Source organism: Oncorhynchus tshawytscha, linkage group LG24 (assembly GCF_018296145.1).
Source record: "Oncorhynchus tshawytscha isolate Ot180627B linkage group LG24, Otsh_v2.0, whole genome shotgun sequence".
In the NCBI taxonomy this organism is placed as follows: Eukaryota; Metazoa; Chordata; class Actinopteri; order Salmoniformes; family Salmonidae; genus Oncorhynchus; species Oncorhynchus tshawytscha.
Genome location: NC_056452.1, coordinates 14746860 through 14767512, shown reverse-complemented (window position 1 = coordinate 14767512; position 20653 = coordinate 14746860). Strand labels below are relative to the sequence as shown.

At 43.2% G+C, this 20653-nt stretch overlaps 1 protein-coding gene across 1 annotated transcript; it reads right to left on the bottom strand.

Moving 5' to 3' along the window:
* Window positions 1-5652: 5652 nt before the first annotated feature.
* LOC112223638 (pleckstrin homology domain-containing family M member 1) lies at window positions 5653-20000 on the bottom strand. The gene is made up of 12 exons (XM_024386730.2): window positions 19736-20000; window positions 18670-18761; window positions 16596-16843; window positions 15526-16173; window positions 14763-15192; window positions 13744-13921; window positions 11380-12354; window positions 9157-9302; window positions 8729-8922; window positions 8101-8164; window positions 7750-7907; window positions 5653-7652 (listed from the first exon to the last, which is right to left on the bottom strand). The coding sequence occupies exons 2-12, from the start codon at window positions 18721-18723 to the stop codon at window positions 7544-7546; spliced, it is 3204 nt and encodes a 1067-aa protein (XP_024242498.2). The 5' UTR covers window positions 18724-18761; window positions 19736-20000; the 3' UTR covers window positions 5653-7543.
* Window positions 20001-20653: the final 653 nt, after the last annotated feature.

Sequence of the window (20653 nt, the reverse complement as noted above, 5' to 3'; positions counted from 1 at the left end):
CGCTGGAGAGTCGGGAACCTGTCTGCCGTTTCTCAAGCAGTGTTCTCTCATCATTGAGCTGCAGCCCTCCTCCTTCCCCTCGGACTGCTCGAGTCGGCCGTATGCTTCAGTCTGGAAGAGTTTGTGGCAGAGGTGAAGAAGGTTTTAGATTTTCTATTGTCCGGGAGAGAGGCTGCCCGGAAGTTACTCCAGCTTCGGGAAGACTCCCGCAGTGTGGCAGACTTTGCTGTGGAGTTTCGCACATTGGCAGCGGAGAGTACCTGAAACCCGGAATCGCTGTTCGACACATTCCTGTACGGATTATCGGAGGAAGTGAAGGACGAGCTAGTAGCCCGGGAACTCCCAACGGATTTCGACTCGCTCAGTGCCTTGACCATCTGGATCGATGGGGGGCTAAGGGAACGTAGGAAGGAGAGGAGGTCCGATTCCACTCGCCCACCCAAGGATTCCACCTTACCTCCGAGGAATCCCGGGAAGTTCCCGACGTCTCCGTGGCCGAGAAGACCCAAGGCCCGAGTTCCCCTGAGAGTCTGTATTGCGGGACTACTGGTCATTTTGTGTCCTCCTGTCCACTAAAAGACCAGGCTTGACCGTAGTGGTGAGTACTCTGGTGGGCCATACAGAGAACTTTTCCTCTCCCCTTTCTTGCAAAGACTTGTTCAATCATCTCTGTCAGAAAAGTGACTATGACCAGGAGGACCCCACTCAGTCTTCACATATTTTACCATGCCCCAATTGAGAAAAACAGAGAGATGGATTCTCTACTAAGAGACTCAAATGAACAGATTGAAACAGTGTCGGATGAAGAGAGCTATGAAGAAACAGAACCAACATCCAGCTACTACTGTTTTGCAGCTCAGGATGTAAGATGTGAATGGATGGAGAATGGACGACAAAGCTTCCATAAGACCAAGTGTGGCAGGAAGTTTATGACCCAGCTGAAGTCGACTGGTCAAGGTCATGCTGGTCCTAGTTGTAAGGTGTGTTGGAAGTCTTAACAAAATGGGTTCTTTGATTTAAACATGTGCAAACGCATAAAGGGAATGAATAACATTTTTGCAGTATGTGCGGAGAAAGATTTGAGTCCACATAAAGTTTGATCAATCACTTTAAAATTCACATTGGAGCACAGATTTGTCCTGTTTGTGGTAAAAAATTTCAGCAAGAGTACTAAAATGAAGAGACATATGAGGACTCACACAGGGGAGAATCCTTATCAGTGTGGCAAAGTGTTCAATCAGAGTGGAAATCCGTAATTGCACATGAGGAGCCACACAGGGGAGAAACCTTTGTGTGCACAGTATGTGACGAATGTTTTAGCGACAGAAATACATTAACCAAGCATCTGACAATTCACATTGTAGAACACACTAACGACAATCCCATGAGGAGAATGCCCAAGAGGACGAAAACATGACCATTTCCTGTGTGGCAAAAAGGCATCTTAGTTCTCTGATCAGTGATCTATAAATAGAGGCTGTACTCACAGTACACACACAAGGCTATGTCTTCCTTGACTGTTTCTGGTGTCATCTTCTATCTAGTGCATGTTCTTTACTTGCACATGTTGGAGATACACAAACGTGTCTAAATTAGACTGTTTTTCTACATTACTTTTTGTCCATCTCCTACCTGGAAGCAACCTGTCAGTGTTTTGCAGATCTGCTAATGTTAGTGTTCCATTTGTTAAGATTTAGCCTGTGGTTAAAGTGCATTCTTTATTTCCACATGTATATTGTACATGTAATATGATTAGTATAGTAATACAATTAATTGAGAAAAAACTTGGAACATCATTGAGATGACAAATGTGGTTGTTTACTGTCAGAGTGGTTGAACCCGGAGAGATTTCAACTGGTTTCCCACAGCAGGATGGAATGGAAAGGGGAGATATCAGACAGCAGTTCTTGAAGTTGCTTTTTGTCCTGACTTGTTGACTGAGCTCTTGTTTCCCTCTAATCTGTGAGGGCTCTGGGTCTTTCTGGTCCAGGCACCTCTACTGGTGAACCACAAGCAGCGCAGGGCGAATATTCACTGCAGCAGACAGTGAGTAGCTAGGGGCCTAGACAGATGGAAGGAGAAAGGATTAGACAAACAAATCGGCTAGGCCTATTGAAAACCTAAATGCGTGATGTATGCTATATATTTTAGCAAGATATCTGTATTACTATTAGCTAAGCTTTTGAACTGGTCTAGCTGGGTTCTTCACCTGCGGGATCGTCTAAGACCAGCCATCCAGACAGCTGATGAAACTGTGGGTTTTCACAATCGAACTGGCAGAAACGTTCTCAGAGAAGCTCATCTGCGTGCTAGTCGTCTTCACCAGGGTCTTGACCTGACTGCAGTTAGGCGGTGTAACCGACTGACCCCCTTCGATGTTCACTGGAACGCTGGAGAAGTGTGCTCTTCTCGGATGAATCCAGGTTTCAACTGAACAGGGAGACGGTGTGTATGGCGTCGTGTGGGTGAGAGATTTGCTGATGTCAACGTTGTGAACAAAGTGCCCCATGGTGGCGGTGGGGTTATGGTATGGGCAGGCATAAGCTACGAACAACAAACACAATTGCATTTTATCAATGGCAATTTTAAATGCACAGAGATACCGTGACGAGATCCTGAGGCCCATTGTCGTGCCATTCATTTTCCGCCATCACCTCATGTTTCAGCATGATAGTACACGGCCACATAACACAAGGATCTGTACACAATAACTGGAAGAAAAAGAAATGTCCCAGTTCTACCAAGGCCTGCAGAGTCACCAGACATGTCATCCATTGAGCATGTTTGGGATGCTCTGGATTTACGTGTATGACAGCGTGTTCAAGTTCTTAACCCTGCCACAGTCAAACTGTAAGTGCTGTTATTGTGAAGTGGAAACGTCTCGGAGCAAGAACGGCTCAGCCGTGAAGTGGTAGGTCACACAAGCTCACAGAACGGGATCGCCGAGTGCTGAAGAGCATAGCATGTAAAAATCGTCTGGCAGTCCGACGGCCGAATCCGGGTTTGGCGGATGCCAGGAGAACGCTACCTGCCCCAATGCATAGTGCCAACTGTAAAGTTTGAGAAATAATGATCTGGAGCTGTTTTTCATGTTTCAGTGAAGGGAAATCTTGACATTCTAGACAATTCCGTGCTTCCAATTTTGTGGCAACAGTTTGGGGAAGGCCCCTTTCCTATTTCATCATGACAATGCCCGTGCACAAAATGAGGTCCATACAGAAATGGTTTGTTGACATTGGTTTGGAAGAACTTGACTGGCCTGCACAGAGCCCTGACCTCAACCCCATCAAACACCTTAGGGATGAATTGGAACAAGGCCAAATTGCCCAACATCAGTGCCTGACATCACTAACGCTCTTGTCGCTGAATGGAAGCTACTTCAATCTGATGAAATCAATGACAATTCTAAAATAATACAGTGATGGAAAAAGTACCCAATTGTCATACTTGAATAAATGCATAGATAGCTTAATAGAAAGTTACTCAAATGAAAGTTAAAGTCACCCAGTAAAATACTAATTGAGTAAAAGTCTAAAAGTATTTGGTTCTAAATGTACTTAAGTATCAAAAGTAAATGTAATTGCTAAAATATACTTACGTATCAAAAGTAGAAATCATTTCAAATTCCTTATATTAAGCAAAGCAGACGGCACCATTGTCTTGTTTTTAAAACTTACGGATAGCCAGGGGTACACACTCTAACACCCCAATATAATTTACAAATGATGCATGAGGTTTAGTGAGTTTGCCAGATCAGAGGCAGTAGGGATGACCAGGTGTTCTCTTGATAAGTGCATGATTTGGACCGTTTTCCTGTCCTGCTAAGCATTCGTCATGTACAGTTGGAAGTTTACATACAATTAGGTTGGAGTCATTTAAACTAGTTTTTCTGTAGTTTTGGCAAATCGGTTAGAACATCTACTTTGTGCATGATACAAGTAATTTTTCCAACAATTGTTTACAGACAGATTATTGCACTTATAATTCACTGTATCACAATTCCAGTGGGTCAGAAGTTTACATACACTAAGTTGACTGTGCCTTTAAACAGCTTGGAAAATTCCAGAAAATTATGTCATGGCTTAAGAAGCTTCTGATAGGCTAATTGACATCATTTGAGTCAATTGGAGGTGTACCTGTGGATGTATTTCAAGGCCTACCTTCAAACTCAGTGCCTCTTTGCCTGACATCATGGGAAAATCAAAAGAAATCAGCCAAGACCTCAGAAAGAAAATTGTAGACCTCCCCAAGTCCGGTTCATCCTTGGGAGCAATTTCCAAACGCCTGAAGGTACCACGTTCATCTGTACAAACAATAGTACGCAAGTATAAACACCATGAGACCATGCAGCCATCATACCGCTCAGGACGGAGACACGTTTTGTCTCCTAGAGATGAACGTACTTTGGTGCGAAAAGTGCAAATCAATCCCAGAATAAGAGCAAAGGAGCTTGTGAAGATGCTGAAGGAAACTGGTACAGAAGTGTCTATATCCACAGTAAAACGAGTCCTATATTGACATAACCTGAAAGGCCGCTCAGCAAGGAAGAAGCCACTGCTCCAAAACCGCCATAAAAAAAGCCAGACTATGGTTTGCAACTGCACACAGGGACAAAGATTGTACTTTTTGGAGAAATGTGAAAAGAATAGAACTGTTTGGCCATAATGACCATCGTTATGTTTGGAGGAAAAAGGGGGAGGCTTGCAAGCCGAAGAACACCATCCCAACCGTGAAGCACGGAGGTGGCAGCATCATGTTGTGGGGGTGCTTTACTGCAGGAGCGACTGGTGCACGTCACAAAATAGATGGCATCATGAGGGTAGGAAAATTGTGGTTATATTGAAGCAACATCTCAAGACATCAGTCAGGATGTAAAAGCTTGGTCGCAAATGGGTCTTCCAAATGGACAATGACCCCAAGCATACTTCCAAAGTTGTGGTAAAATGGCTTAAGGACAAAAAATTCAAGGTATTGGAGTGGCCATCACAAAGCCCTGACCTCAATCCTGTAGAACATTTGTGGGCAGAACTGAAAAAGCGTGTGCGAGCAAGGAGGCCAACAAACCTGACTCAGTTACACCAGGTCTGTCAGGAGGAATGGGCCAAAATTCACCCAACTTATTGTGGGAAGCTTGTGGAAGGCTACCCAAAACGTTTGACCCATGTTAAACAATTTACAGGCAATGCTACCAAATACTAATTGAGTGTAAACTTCTGACCCACTGGGAATGTGATGAAAGAAATAAAAGCTGAAATAAATCATTCTACTATTATTCTGACATTTCACATTCTTAAAATAAGGTGGTGATTCTAACTGACCTAAGACAGGGAATTTTTTACCTGGACTAAATGTCAGGAATTGTAAAAACCTGAGTTTAAATGTAGTTGACTAAGGTGCATGTAAACTTCCATCTTCAACTGTAACTGATACTTTTGGGTGTCAGGGAAAATGTATGGAGTAAAAAGTACATTATTTTCTTTAGCATTGTAGTGAAGTAAAATAGTCAAGTAAAGTACAGACACCCAAAAAAACAACTTAAGTAGTACTTTAAAGTATTTTTCTTAAGTACTTTACACCACTGGTAGTCCAACAGTACATACTTTTTACACAAACTATTTTGGAAAATGTGAATGATTCAATGGAACTACAATGCAAATGATAACTAGTCTTTATTCTTTTGTTCGTCATAATATAATAATGAGCATTTATAAAATGACCACACGAATAGAGACCTTCACACCAAGAGCAGTCCCCATCGGAAGCTGTCAAGACTAGAGACTTCATGCCATATCTTTTGCTTCAACTTTTATCTTCTTTCTTTTTTTGCCTGTATACTGCAATTCAGCTTTTAGCTGTGAATGTGTACAAGTCAGTCTAACTACTAATAAAACCTTGATATACCTCATAAAAACATGGGTAAAAGAGATGTAATGATATTCTGGCACCTCGTGAGTAACCATTGGAGCCCAGTGGCATAGCGTAACATAATTCCAGGGCTCTGCTTTCAGTACGTAATTCTGCTTTACACATCGTCTCACATGATCTCGGCGTCAGATATCAGGAAAGCCATCCATTTCCTTCAGTTAACATTTCAAATAATGACAACTTCTCACAATGGTTGAATGGTAAAAGCATTCCCACACATAATTATACATTAAATAATTAAAAAGGCCATATACCCTTTGAAAGAATCATGATTTCTCTGGGAGGACAACTGGCTGAAACTATTGAATAAAAATAACTACAGGATAAACAGTCATACCAACGTGTTAAGGTGCAAGTATGCAAAATGATTTAGAATATCCTGAAACATTGAGAAGTTCAGGTACGAAGCAAGAACATTGACGAACCAACACTCACTCTACAAAGCTGCTTTTTGGTTTTGCTGCAACATTAGCATTTGTTGTTATGCTAATCAATATTCTGTTATTTCATATGGCTTTATCATACTGGTAGGATACCACAATGGGTGGGGAACAAATTTCTCAAGACTATAAAGCTTCTTTTCAACGTTAGCCTGGAACTAGACTGATATTTTGCAGCAAAAGGGTTCCAGGGTAAAGTGGAGCATAAATCCTAACCCAATGCATCTAATTAATGACTAGCTATTATAACTTGGGCAGCATAATGTTTCTTTATGTGGTCAGGACTTATCAGATGGTGATAACATCAAGAAATTAATTAAGAAATTCCCATTCTGAATTAATGGATTTGTATCAAGATGCAAGTACTCACAAATGTTGACATTTGGCAACTAACATTCAATAATGACAATCTATGCCCTGACCCTACAGTATCTAAAATCGCCCGTTTTTTAACTTCAGTGATGTTGCATGATGCACAATTCTACAATCAATGGAACATTATGTTTTTGAGTGTAAAAGTAAAAAATCTAAATGAAGGCACAATCTAAGTTTGAGAACGCTTTCAAGTGCAGTTTTTTCCCCCAGGCGTGTACATGTATCCCGTCTTGTGGAACTGGAAGCAGTTTAATATTTATATGAGTGACTTGCTCCTTTGAGCTTCCCAGAAAGTCCTGTACAAATTTACACCGAGTGTTTCCTGTAAACATGAAATAACTAGGTAACAAAACACCACAAGCCCCCCCAAATAATAACAACATCAATGTATAAATGTCATAGAAATTGCATCAAGGAGATTCTTGGCATCATCCTTTACTGGATTATATTGTTCAGATGATTCCTTGGCTTGGACACTCATGACGTAGAGCTAGTTCAGAGAGGTAAGAACATATCAGCTTGCTTCACCTTGTCAATCATGTCAATAGCAGAAACCTCTCCATGTTAGTGCACGTTGACGAATAGCTCCTGGCTCGACCACTATCCAGTTCGGTTGATCATGTTTGGTCTGTGGTCGGTCCATACAGTCGCACTTCCTAATTGCACTTGAGGTTAATTAATGTAGAAAAAAAGAAACTAGAAGCAGGATGTCAATGTCTGTTCTTGTCATTTGTCATTTCATAGGTCTCTGCAGCTATGGGAAGCCCACTGGGTCACAAAGACCATTCCTGCAGGGTTGCCGGTTAGTCCTGCATATCTCTCTCGAGGTACCTCTGAAGACGCAGGCATCGTGGACAGGAAGGCGACTTGGCCTTGCAGGTTATATGAGACACGGCCTTACACTCTTTACACCTGTGTGGGAGACAGAGGGAGAGTATGTGAGGGGGGAGTAGGTTCAGTGAGTGATCACATTTCAGTGTATTGAAGTGATAAATGGCCAGGGCCCTACCTGGTGGTGGTGTCAAACTGGAAGGGGAAGATGATGTCACTGGTGTGACAGATCTGGCAGATGAAGCCCCTCTGGGTGCAAAGGTCACAGTGGTGGACGTGGTTGGAGGCAAACTGGATCAAAGTGTTCAGGTAGGCCACATACATTCCCTCCGCTATCTGAACACACACACACACACACACACACACACACACACACACACACACACACAGAGAGAAAAAGCAAATTCAAACTTTTTACCTACATCTATTTGGTTTCTGGTGGTGTAGTTTTGCAGGTAAATAATGTCCATTATTTCATTTAAAAGTGAATTGACTAACAGGGATAATTAAGTAATGACTGTATTGATACCTGTCGTAAGTCCATGACACTGTAGAGATGGCTTGATTCCAATAAGTATGTCCTTGGACCCAGTCTTGAGAGAAAAATAACACAATAGTTACACAATAAAGGTTTACTGGTATGTGGAAATCATTAATCTATTGACGTTTGGCCCAAGTCCAGATCACCTGAAGAATGACCTAGATGACCCGAGTTCTCAGGAAGTAGGATCAATATGTTAACCAGCTCACTTTGATAAACTTTCATTCTGCAATGCTTAAAGTATTTCCTGGTTACTAAAATTCAAATAGTTTGCTTAATTTCAGTTTGTGACAAAACAAGCCAGCATAGTTTAAAGAATCGTTGTACCATCTAAACCACTGTGAAATATATTTTCCATAACCCAAACTATTTTATTTTCAGCTGGTGTTCAAAACCGAAAGCAAAAGGTGCAAAAACACAACTTAAGGGAGGCATAGAAATAGCGCACATAGAACATATCTATCACTTCTTAGACTTGCTTTCAATAATAATGACAGTTCTATAACACACATATCTATGTGAATTTGGACAGGTCACCCAAAAAGTTACATATTGCAGCTTTAAACAAAAAAGACAAACATACAAAAGTGGATCACACACACACACACACACACACCTGGTCTGGATGTTCTTGCATGCTCCGCTGCGGCAGGTGAGCAGGTAGTCTCCTAGGAGACGCAGCCTCTGTCTGAGGCTCTGTGCCTGGGCCATGGCCTCGGCATGCTCCCACAGGTCAGGGTTCAAAAGGTCAAGGTTGAGCAGGGGCTCATGTTCAATCTGAGCCAGCAGCTTAAGGGCATGCCTGGAGACCTACATTTATAGAACCAGGGCAAAGGATGCATACAAGAGCATCTTAACAACAAACACAAATAATATTAAGGACAACAGTACTGGTTTAGTTCCATGTCAAAGGTAAAAGAAAAAAAGTTATGCAAGGAGGAAGTTAAGGTATGATTATGTTGGAAAATTATTTTTTATTGACCATGGATATACTTTGGCACAAATATTGTGTGTGAGTGTGGTCCATAGACCCTTGAGACTCACCTCCCGAGGTGCGAGGTCCCAGTTGTGCACCATGCGGGAGGGTATGACGATGGTGTCGCCCTGGTGACAAGCGTCGCAGTAGTACTGCCCTGAAAACTCACACAGTCTGGCTTTCCCTCGGGAGACACCTATCACCTTTGGACAACCTGCAGAGAAGAAAGGCGTAAATAAAGTTGATGTCGGAAGTTTACATACACCTTAGCCAAATACATTTAACCTCAGGTTTTCACAATTCCTGACATTTAATCCCTGTTTTAGGTCAGTTAGGATCACCACTTTATTTTAAGAATGTGAAATGTCAGAATAATAGTAGAGAGAATGATTTATTTCAGCTTTTGTTTCTCTCATCACATTCCCAGTGGGTCAGAAGTTTACATACACTCAATTAGTATTTGGTAGCATTGCCTTTAAATTGTTTAACTTGGGTCAAATGTTTTGGGTAGCCTTCCACAAGCTTCCCACAATAAGTTGGTGAATTTTGGCCCATTCCTCCTGACAGAGCCGGTGTAACTGAGTCAGGCTTGTAGGCCTCCTTGCTCGCACACACTTTTTCAGTTCTGCCCACAAATTTTCTATAGGATTGAGGTCAGGGCTTTGTGATGGCCACTCCAATACCTTGAATTTTTTGTCCTTAAGCCATTTTGCCACAACTTTGGAATTATGCTTGGGGTCATTGTCCATTTGAAAGACCCATTTGCGACCAAGCTTTAACTTCCTGACTGATGTCTTGAGATGATGCTTCAATATAACCACAATTTTCCTACCCCATGATGCACTCTATTTTGTGAAGTGCACCAGTCCCTCCTGCAGCAAAGCACCCCCACAGCATGATGCTGCCACCCCCAATGCTTCACGGTTGAGATGGTGTTCTTCGGCTTGCAAGCCTCCCCCTTCTTCCTCCAAACATAACAGTGGTCATTATGGCCAAATATTTCTATTTTTGTTTCATCAGACCAGAGGACATTTCTCCCAAAAGTACAATCTTTGTCCCCATGTGCAGCTGCAAACCGTAGTCTGGCTTTTTTATGGCGGTTTTGGAGCAGTGGCTTCTTCCTTGCTGAGTGGCCTTTCAGGTTATGTCGATATAGGACTTGTTTTACTGTGGATATAGATACCTTTGTACTCGTTTCCTCCAGCATCTTCACAAGGTCCTTTTCGGTTGTTCTGGGACTGATTTGCACTTTTCGCACCAAAGTACGTTCATCTTTAGGAGACGGAACGCGTCTCCTTCCTGAGCGGTATGACGGCTGCATGGTCCCATGGTGTTTATACTTGCGTACTATTGTTTGTACAGATGAAAGTGGTACCTTCAGGTGTTTGGAAATTGTTCCCAAGGATGAACCAGACTTGTGGAGGTCTACATTTTTTTTTTGAGGTCTTGGCTGATTTTGTTTGATTTTCCCATGATGTCAAGCAAAGAGGCACTGAGGTTGTGGGTAGGCCTTGAAATACATCCAAGGGTACACCTCCAATTGACTCAAATTATGTCAATTAGCCTATCAGAAGCTTCTAAAGCCATGACATAATTTTTCTGGAATTTTCCAAGCGGTTTAAAGTCACAGTCAACTTAGTGTATGTAAACTTCTGACCCACTGGAATTGTGATACAGTGAATTATAAGTGAAATAATCTGTCTGTAAACAATTGTTGGAAAAATGACTTGTGTCATGCACAAAGTAGATGTCCTAACCGACTTGCCAAAACTATAGTTTGTTAACAAGAAATTTGTGGAGTGGTTGAAAAACGAATTTTAATGACTCCAATCTCAACTGTACATTCACGGGCTCTCCCATTAACGGCATGGTAAGGGTAACTTAATGGAAGCTAATGTGTTGCCTGGTTAAGGGCAATTCCACGGTATCAGATTGACACAGACTAAGATTTGTCACTTTAAAAAATACTTCTGATTGCAAAGTTAAACAAACCATACAGCTCTATTAAGTTACCCTTATCACTTTTAGCAATTTCCACAGATTTTTTTTAACAAAAAACACTTACTTGAAAAACAGTGCAGATGCAAGTTTGGTAACAGAATGACAGTTCGTGCCGTCATTCTGTAACAAAACCTTGCATATGCATTGTTCTTCAAGTAAATGTACATTTTTGTAAAATGTTATTTTTTACAATCCTTGGATTTGGTTTGAATGAAAAATGAGAGTATCAGTGTCATTGTTACTGTGGTATTGCCTGTAACAACTAGTAGGTTGATGAGATTTAGAGCTACCTGCACACTTGAAGCCCTGAAGGTCCAGCCCCTTCTCTGTGGGCACTGTGCATAGATGGGCCAGCAGCACCCCGTCCCCCTTCAGTCTATGCTGCACCAGTCTGTGGGTGTTCCCTCCCGCCCCAGGGGCCACCCCGGGGCTCTCAGGCTCCCAGTCTTCTCCACTCTCTAGGTAGGAGTCCAGGGCTCCCCTGATGAGGCCCCTCCAGGCCCGTGCCTCCTCAGAGCTCTTGGCCCTCAGCTTGAGCGTATCCCTGGCCGTTACAACCCTAAAGAAGGCTGGTCCACCCATAGAAACGTCTGGGACCACATCCCGGATCCCCTCGATGGGGTGGGAGCAGCGCAGCACCTTCTGCCCGTCTTGCATCCGGAAGCCCTTGAGAGTCTCTAAGGAGAGGGAGAAGACGACAGGAGTCCAGATGCGAGCCTCGGAGTCCTGGCAGAAGTACAGCACCGCTTCCTTAATGGCGTCTGACTCTGGGTCTGTGGGACGCGTCCAGTCCAGCTCCAGCTGCTGCTGCTGCTCCTGCTCAACCACAGCCCCCCCTCGATCGGGACTGGCGGGTACAGAGGAGGGGGATGAAGGGGAAGATTTTGGGGGCTCATCCGGGGTTACACTGCTGTCAGAGAGCTGCAGCACCTCCCACTGGTCATCGAGGAGGTGAAGCGGGCGGCACTTGTTGACGGCTTCAGTGATGCGGTCCACCCAGTCCTCGGCCTCATCGCAGTTGGCCGCCCGCATAAGGAGCCTTTTCCCGGGGAAGGCAAGGTCGAAGCGGCCCTCGGCCGAGGTGACGCAGGCATCCTCGCAACGCAGCAGGGAGCAATTGTCGCAGCAGGTGCGCTCCTCTGCATTCAGGTAGAGGCGGAACTCGAAGGGCGAGAGCTCGCAGTAGTAGTCGCGCCACATGCCTACCGTGCCCCGCCGCTCCAGGTGTCCCAGCTTCAGTAGTCCGCGGAAAGGGTTGGAGAGGCCTGAAGAACAGAGAGAAAGAGTGAAAGAGAAGAGGGAGCGAAAGAACGAGTTAAATCAACTCAAGGATGCGATAGAAAAACTGCCCAACAGATCTCTAAAGTGCGTGGGTCTAATTTCTGTCCAGATAAAAATTTGCATGCCATCAAAAAAACATTATTTTTTAATGACACTAAACCGGTATAACAGGTTTTATCTGATCATGAAACCACCGGGCAAAAATGATATTCAACTCTGAGGTTCAAACATACCATAAGGAGGAAGTACCAATAATTCTGTGAAGTTGTCAGCAAAAACGAGGAAACACGATCTTATACCAAAAAGGTAAGAGAATTCATGAACATTACTGGTAGACCTAAAAAGTTCTTCCTGGTTTGAGCCTAGATAGTTGTTTCACAATTGACCCTTCGCTAAGCCCCACCCCATAATTTTGAGCAACCAATCGCAGTGCTCCAATGGACACACCGGACAAGCTCACGTGTCAAACGCATTAAAGCCACTGAAAGCTATGGCAAAACGGAGTTTTCATGAAAAGGAAGATAAATTGTATAAATGGCTTAATAACAGTGCACCAGGGGTACCTGAAATGTAGAGCCTGTTGGAGTATTTTTCTAATCCAAAATTGTACTTTTGTTACATTGTTTGCTAGCTCAGCCAGTTAGCTAGCTCTGTCTCATTGACCACCAAACGTGGCTAACTAGCCAGTTAATATAACTTGTTTTCTTGAAATGTACAGTATGTTAGCAAGTTAAGTTAGCTATATTATGAATAGAACTACAACATCATCTGTTGTTGACATCAGGATATGACTTGAGGGAACTAGTTAGCTCCAAGAGTGGTTAGTAGTAGCTTTATCTGCTTGACATTCAGAGCCATTCAGTGGCTAACTAGCCACACAACAAACTAACTTGTACCAGGTTCCTGTGAAGCAATTGTCATGACAGTCCACCATAACATACTCCACAGTCTCCTGATTAGCAAGGGGTTGTCTGTGTTGAATTTGATTATGTATTAAAAACACAGTTTGAGATCATTGTGTAGGGTTTTCTGAATGAGGAATGGAGCTTCCTGGGAATATTTTGGCCGAGGTTGCAACAGGAAGCAAGGGTGTGTGAGGCTTAGCAAAGGGTAAATTATGGAAGTTGTGGACTGTCCAATGACTCACAAACCCTGCCATTGAACAAACAAGTCTTTGGTTCATCTTAATTTCCTTGAACTAAAGTGTGACAAAGACCAGAACAACATGTGCTGAAAACTAGGAACAATCCTTTGGCATACTGTCACCTCATGACCAAGGCCATTCGTATGGTGGTTACAACAGACTGCATCACAAGGTATTCTGTGTTCAAGAAGTGCTAGAAGAGTTGGTGTCCCTGGTTTTGGGAGCTTACCTATCTGCCTGCGGTGGACCACGCTGGGGGGTGACTGGGGGGTCTCGGGCTCTAGAGGGGGAGAGGTAAATCCGTTCACACAAACTGGGCCAGACCCTAGCAAAGACTCATCGGTGTCAGCCAGTTCCTCAAGGTGTGGCTTATAGATGTCATCCTCAGAGATCCAGGAGTGGGAATGCTAAGAAAGGGTAAATGGGTCTTAGTGGTGATCGGTTGCTCATTTAGCAAATCTGGAAATAATTGTTGTTTCAGCTTTTAACCATATAAGCCCACAGATGCGTTACTATTTAGCAAAGCTTTGCACAATATAAATTCTACTAATGCAGCCTAGACTACAGTGGAAAATATATCATTATATTATATCATTATCTAGGGCAAAGGTCAAGGAGAACTCAAATAACTTAGAGCGACTGAACACGCCGATTGGCACGTTTTTTTCTGTTACTCATTAGAAAAATGATGAGACACGGTAGACGTGGAAGCCTATTTCACTTCCTTAAAATCCCCAGAATGAATCGAAGACAACTCAAGAAATCGATAACTAATTTAGACCTTTTTGTCGAAGATGTTGTCGTTGCACAATTATACACCTAACTAAAGTATGTTTGGTGTAGTACTTCTTAAGTTAAAAAATGTGCAACAAGTAAACAAAGTCAGAGCTGCTGGGCAGGTCTGTCTCACTGTCTATGCTTTTGGATAGAGAGCCATCACCGCAGCTGTTCACCCCATTGCTAAAGGCAAATGGACATCATCAAAACCAAACGGTAACTTACCTGTTATACGCACGGATGCTACAAACTCTGTTTTAGGCTAGACTGACTTTATGACCAAAATTATCATACTTACACTTCGTCGTCAATTTGACACGATAATAACTGTTTCTGACTCATATCGATGCCACATAGGCCATTTTCAAAGGGATTTGTTGCTTTTAAAAGGCAGTCGCTCTTTAAGGTAAATCACATGACGAGTGAGTCAGACAGGGGGATGGGAGGGAATAAGAGAGAGATTAAATTTACTGTGACTGAGTCTGTAGACACCGTCCGACTGAGCATGCTGGTAGTGCGGTGTAGGTTCATGTGGGCTGAAGGCTCCGAGGCGCTCTTAACAGAATATTCTGTTTTTTTCTCCTGTGGCGTCTCAGTGGCAGGCAGGTGAGGAGTTGTCGATGTGCTCTCCACACAGTCACTGAGACTGGAGGGCCCTTCAATGTGCGAGTACACGTTGGTGGGGGCGTGGGTCTTGGTGGACGGCTCCTCCTGGTCTGACCCCAGTGAAGCAGGGTTAGAGGGGCCAGTGAGATGTGTGACATGTCCCTGGGTCTCGCTGTCGGAGCCACTGAAGGCAGTGTTCTCAGAGAGGTGGTCTGCGCCTGGGGTGGACACGTATGAATCCTCGCGCATGGAGTCCTGACTGGAATGGGCACTCTCCCTGAAGTCTGCCAGAACACTGCATGGTTACACAAAATAGGAGATGACAGAGGTCGTCAGAAATCACCAAATGAAACAAGGGACAACATGTTAGACAGTTCCTTTAAGTATTTAATACATTTCTTTAAACATTGTTAGTCGAATCACGTTGCTTGCATCACCATAATTGAGGTGGGTTTCATTCTTGCGTGAGTACGCCTACAGGCATTGACCTCAAGTTGCTTTGGATAAAAGCATTTGCTAAATGCAGAAATTATTTGGGTCTATGTCTTATACTGCTTTGGTGATCTTCCAAGGACCTCATTTAGTAGCACAGGTACACTAACAACACCCACACTCACACATGACTTACTCTTTGAGAGGCTTCTTGGCATTGCCATTGTTCTCCATGTTGGAGATTTCCAGGTCACATGGCCAGGGCTCCTTGTCTGGGCTCTTGGGGTCGTGGCCTTGAAGCAGACTGTCAGAGCTCAGACTGGAGGAGAGCTGAGACGACCCTGTGGTGTCCAGGCTCAAATTGGACGAATTCAGTGGGGTCTTAAACCCTGAGACCCCCCCAATCCCCTTCCCCAGCACCCCTGGCCCCCCACGCTGCACTTCAACCGTATCCGACCCGCCGGACGACTGTGACACCGTATCATAGGATTCCTTGCGCTTGGTGAGAAAGGGGAGGTCGAGCGCTTCAGCCTGGGCGGCAGGGCAGAGGCCAGCCAGAGCCAGAGGGGTGGTGGTCCACTCGTTGAGCACGGCCGATTTGTAAGAGAGGTTGAAGGTGAGGGAGGCCAGGCCCTGGATGTAACTGAGCAGCACCTCACGCTCCTCAGGGTCCAGAAGCAGGGCGGAGGGCTGGTAGTGGGCCTGCAGTTTGGAGCCCTCACGGAACAGGGAGGCCAGGTAGCACTCCATTAGGCCGTGGTTGAGGGCCAGCCGCAGCCAGGCCCGGCAGCGACCCGTGTCCGTACCCACGAAGCTCAGCTTCTCCAGCTCCGTGATCACGTCACTGAGGGCACCAGGAGGAGGCATTACATCATTTATCATTACAGAGAATTGTTTCATGTACAGTATACACCACACATATTGAAACAAGCTACACCATCTGATCTGAAACATTTTCTTTTGTCATTCTGCTTAACTTGTGTAAATAAATAGCATTCTGCTTAACCACTGTAAATAAACATTATTCTGCTTAACTACTGTAAATAAATAGCATTCTGCTTTACTACTGTAAATGAATAACATTCTGTGATTTGTTATGCACACTTATTGCAACATAATAGAGGATATAAACATCCCATTATCTGAACTTCAACTTCTCTAGCACACTAAAGCGATTGAGGGTGGAGACACTGCACTAGAGGCGCCTGTACGGCTATCTATAGGGGAAGTGGGATTCTCATTGTACCGCTTCAGGCATCCACCCACCCGTGAGTGACAGTCTTGAGGAGGCTCCAGAACACAGGCTGGGGGAGGGCTCCCCGGGACCCCCCTTTCCTGCCGCGTCCCCCAACCTCGGAGCGAACATATTTGCTTTTGATGCCGTGGATAAAGATGGCCTCCAGTGCGCAGCACAGCAGATTGGCGTCACCATCCTCGCTGGTAACCACGACATCGGTTGTCACGTAGCGCTTCTGCAACGCCTTGAGTGACCACGCCAACTTCTCCTTAATCCACTAAAGAAATTGTAAGATTGGGTTAAATCAGATAGCCCAACAGATGAAACATTTCCAAATGTCTTCAACTGTTTGAAGTGACACAATTTACCAATGGACTTCCCCAGATATTGGAAACAAAATTATGGCAGAAAAGATGTGTCATCACTTTAAGAAGGGTCATTAGCCATGTGAATATGAAACATACCCTGACACACATACAAGTCGCCCGATGTCAGCTGACACTGGCAAAAGGGCCAGAGAAAATACATTTTATGCAATAACACACAAAACAGATTATTTATGAGCTACTGTTGGGCTGGAATGGGTTTTGTCATTCATGACAAAGCGTGTTCTGGGCATCTAATAACACTTGACCAAATACATGTTTGTCAAAATGGCTCTTTGACATCTAAAATAGATTGTAAACCTATTTAACTGCTGCTCATACAAGTTCTACCAACCTGACTACAAATAGGAACACTTTTGATCTTTATTTTCCCCAGAAAACAGGAACAGTGGACACTGGCCTACAATTTGAATTGATAAAACAAACCTTTGCCTCATTGACGTTGTCGGTAAAACTTGAAAATGACAGCATATTATTGATTATCTATGATATTTATCCCACATTCTACATTGCACAACGTCTAGCCTAAATCAAACATCAACAGAGTTCAGTTAAAGGAAAACTCCACCCAAGAACTATCTTTTAGTATTTGATTCATTAGCCCATTATTGATAGACCCAAATTGTTTAGCATGTCAGCAATCAAGTTTTCAAGATGTATAACTTTAAAAATACAGAAACAAAGGTGGTATGAGACATTTTGCATCCTATAATGGTGCGTTTTGCAGGCTATTACTAGAACAGCAAAGATAGCCTACACCACTGAAACAGACCTAAAAATAGGTTTCAGATATTGATTTTATTCACTTAGTTTAAACCGTCTGTTATAAAGTAGTGCAATCAAACTGTGACATAAAAACGCCACGACATCAATAGGCTGCATTAAAGCAGAAGTCTTTTTTCACGCAAAAAAAAAGATTTAAAAAAACACATAAGAAATATCTTGTTGCGTTTTATAAACGCAGATCTACAATGCTTCTGATTGTAATTTCTGCTGTGCATCAGACTAATTTTGTGCTTCAGTTGCACTTCACTTGGATGTAAATTCATGAACGGGCATTCTATCAGCAGACAGGGCTCTGACTGATGCGTAGCTACTTTTCTCCTGTACTTTCTCCACGTAGCCTACTTTTCTCCAGTAAAATGCAAGATTAACTTCAAGCAAAACATTAAGAAATGTAGCTGGCTGCATTTTTCTATGATAAACATTCTAAAGATCTGGCCATGCATTGTTTTTGCCCAAAATTGTATTTTCTGCGAAGAAAACCTGCCCCTGATCACTCTATTGACGCAAAAAAACACTGTTTTCTTTCAATATAAAACGCTGGTGAACTGGTTTAAACACAGATGTTTTGATGGTCCGCATTTTGAAAATGCACATTTTTGAATTCTAACGCGACCCCAGCTACTTGTCCACACGGTCACTTACGTGAATAACTATGCCATGTCATATAGGCTAAGGTGTTTGACATAGTAACCTGGACTTCAATGACTAAGAACTGGAAATCAGGGCATCCCAGTAAGAAATAAACATTAGGCTAAGCAATAAATATTCACTTAGGCTTATTGTTAAAATACTAAGATTGGTCAGGCATAGACAGGGTCAATGTGTCACTAAAACAGTATCTGTGAGAGAGATCTGATCACCTTTTCAGAGTCACATGGAAGTGGTTTATGGGATTGGGTGGGCCATTTACAGTAAAAAAGGTTTAGCCTACCTGCTTGACGTCTTTTGCCTCTGGCCCTGTATCTGGGGTCTGTGTGGCTAACATCTTGCCTCCAGGGATGAGAGTTACTCCCACATGACACGCTGTGACATACACATAAGATATCTCCGGTGGTTATGCTGACAACAAGCTGAACAAACAACCCCATGAAAAACACATTGTTACAGGGCTCTACAGTGTGACCATTTTACTTGCAAATAAATATTTTGCTGTACTTTCAATTTTAATTTAGGAGCATCAGTGCGTCTAGAAAAATGTATGATTCTCGCTTTAATAGCTCAAATATTTGTCCTTGTGCTCCTAAATGTATTTGTGTGAGACTACATTTTCCAATTTAGGCGCACATGTGCTCCTTGTAGTTCTGCAAGCCCCCTTTATATCCATGTAGGTGGCATTTGACATAATTTAAGTAAACAAACACATCAAGGGCTGTCAGTTCAATATTCTAGTGATAGTGACATTCATTGACAGAAGAGAGACTGACTATAAGAGTATTTCCACATCATGCCGAGTCACACAATTTAGAGATCACAAGACCGTTTTAGCTTACATCTACATTGATGGTGTGTGTTGACACCAGCTCAGAAATCAATCACACGGTCTACTGAGGTTTTTGTTGACAGTAAGACAAGTTGCCACAGAGGAAAAAATGATACCAGTGAGGAATATAACTTCCTGGAAGAAGGGAACGTGAACAGTGAGTGCTCACGAGAGCATTAAACGTGTTTGTCAAAAGGTTTGGCTTGATCACTGGAGCCTATCCCTTTATCCCAATTTGTATGACACTTATCTAACGGCTGTGTCTATCTAGTGGACAAAAACAACATTCCTTTAAAAACATATATATGATTCCTAAACCCTCATTCCCAATGACAATGTTAACGTCTACAAATCAGCTGATTGAGAACCCCCGGTATTGTCGTAAAGAGATGCCCTTAATAGAAGGCTAAATGAACAATATAGTTACATAAATACAAACATGCATGTGTAGTTGACAAGAAACGCAAAGAAAAACACAAGGAACATTGCGTTACTAACAAGCTAGCTAGATACATACCGTGTTATTGTTGGGTCGACGTCGTTAACTAGCCAGTTAGCGATATCCAAAACAAGCGATATTACAGGATTTTCCCCCGCTGCTTTGTCGTTCTTGTTTGACTCCTACATGGACTGCAACATTGTATCGCATGATGCCATTTCACAGAGTCGTTTCTTTCACATGTACATTCCTGAATCGGAGACAGGAAGAAAGTCTAATCGAATGTGTCTGCAACCTTTAGCTCAGCTTCAGGCAGAGATGTTCGAGAAAGTAGGAGATCGGAATCGCATTGGACAATGAATTAGGTATAAGCCTCCACCCAGCAGACTGTCGACCAATCGCGTTAATGTTGTTATGTTGCGTCGCACGGTTGCTAAACAAATCGTCACGCAATCCCTTCTCGAAGTCCGGTTATGAGTCGAGAAACCTGCTATTTTCCTCAGAATAGCCCAGAATAGGCTGTGCGGCCCATTGACAACGTATGGGTAAAGTATACAAGGGGCATTAACACAATTCCATCTCCTCAAAAGTACCTATGGTTCAGGTTCAGCTCAGCTGAGGGGACAAATGCATGATGTGATTTGTCTGGCTCTTACATTCCTTCAGAACATACGGGCTTGCAGAAAAGTTATATGTGCATTTGCATGCAACCAGATGGGACCAACTACTGCAGAAGTCTTCCAGAACTACGTCCCCAAAATATGTCAGCTTCATGTAAAAAGCTAAATTATTCTCATGGCTGCAGAAGTCTTCCAGAACCAGGTATGCTCTGCTGTTTTAATTTTGCAATATAGGACAACATTCCGCTCTAGCATACCCTTACCCCTATATTCTTTTTAGGATATTGCTGACTGTCCTATATGCCTAGGGCCCTATGCTACGGGGCGGCAAGGTAGCCTAGTGGTTAGAGCGTTGGACTAGTAACCGGAAGGTTGC

Coding starts and splice junctions, on each gene's coding strand:
- LOC112223638 (XM_024386730.2), bottom strand. CDS start 18,723: ATGTTAGCCACACAGACCCCAGATACAGGGCCAGAGGCAAAAGACGTC. Junction 15,193..15,525: donor GCCAAGAAGCCTCTCAAAGA/GTAAGTCATGTG, acceptor GTAACCATGCAG/TGTTCTGGCAGACTTCAGGG. Junction 12,355..13,743: donor GGTCCACCGCAGGCAGATAG/GTAAGCTCCCAA, acceptor TCTGTTCTTCAG/GCCTCTCCAACCCTTTCCGC.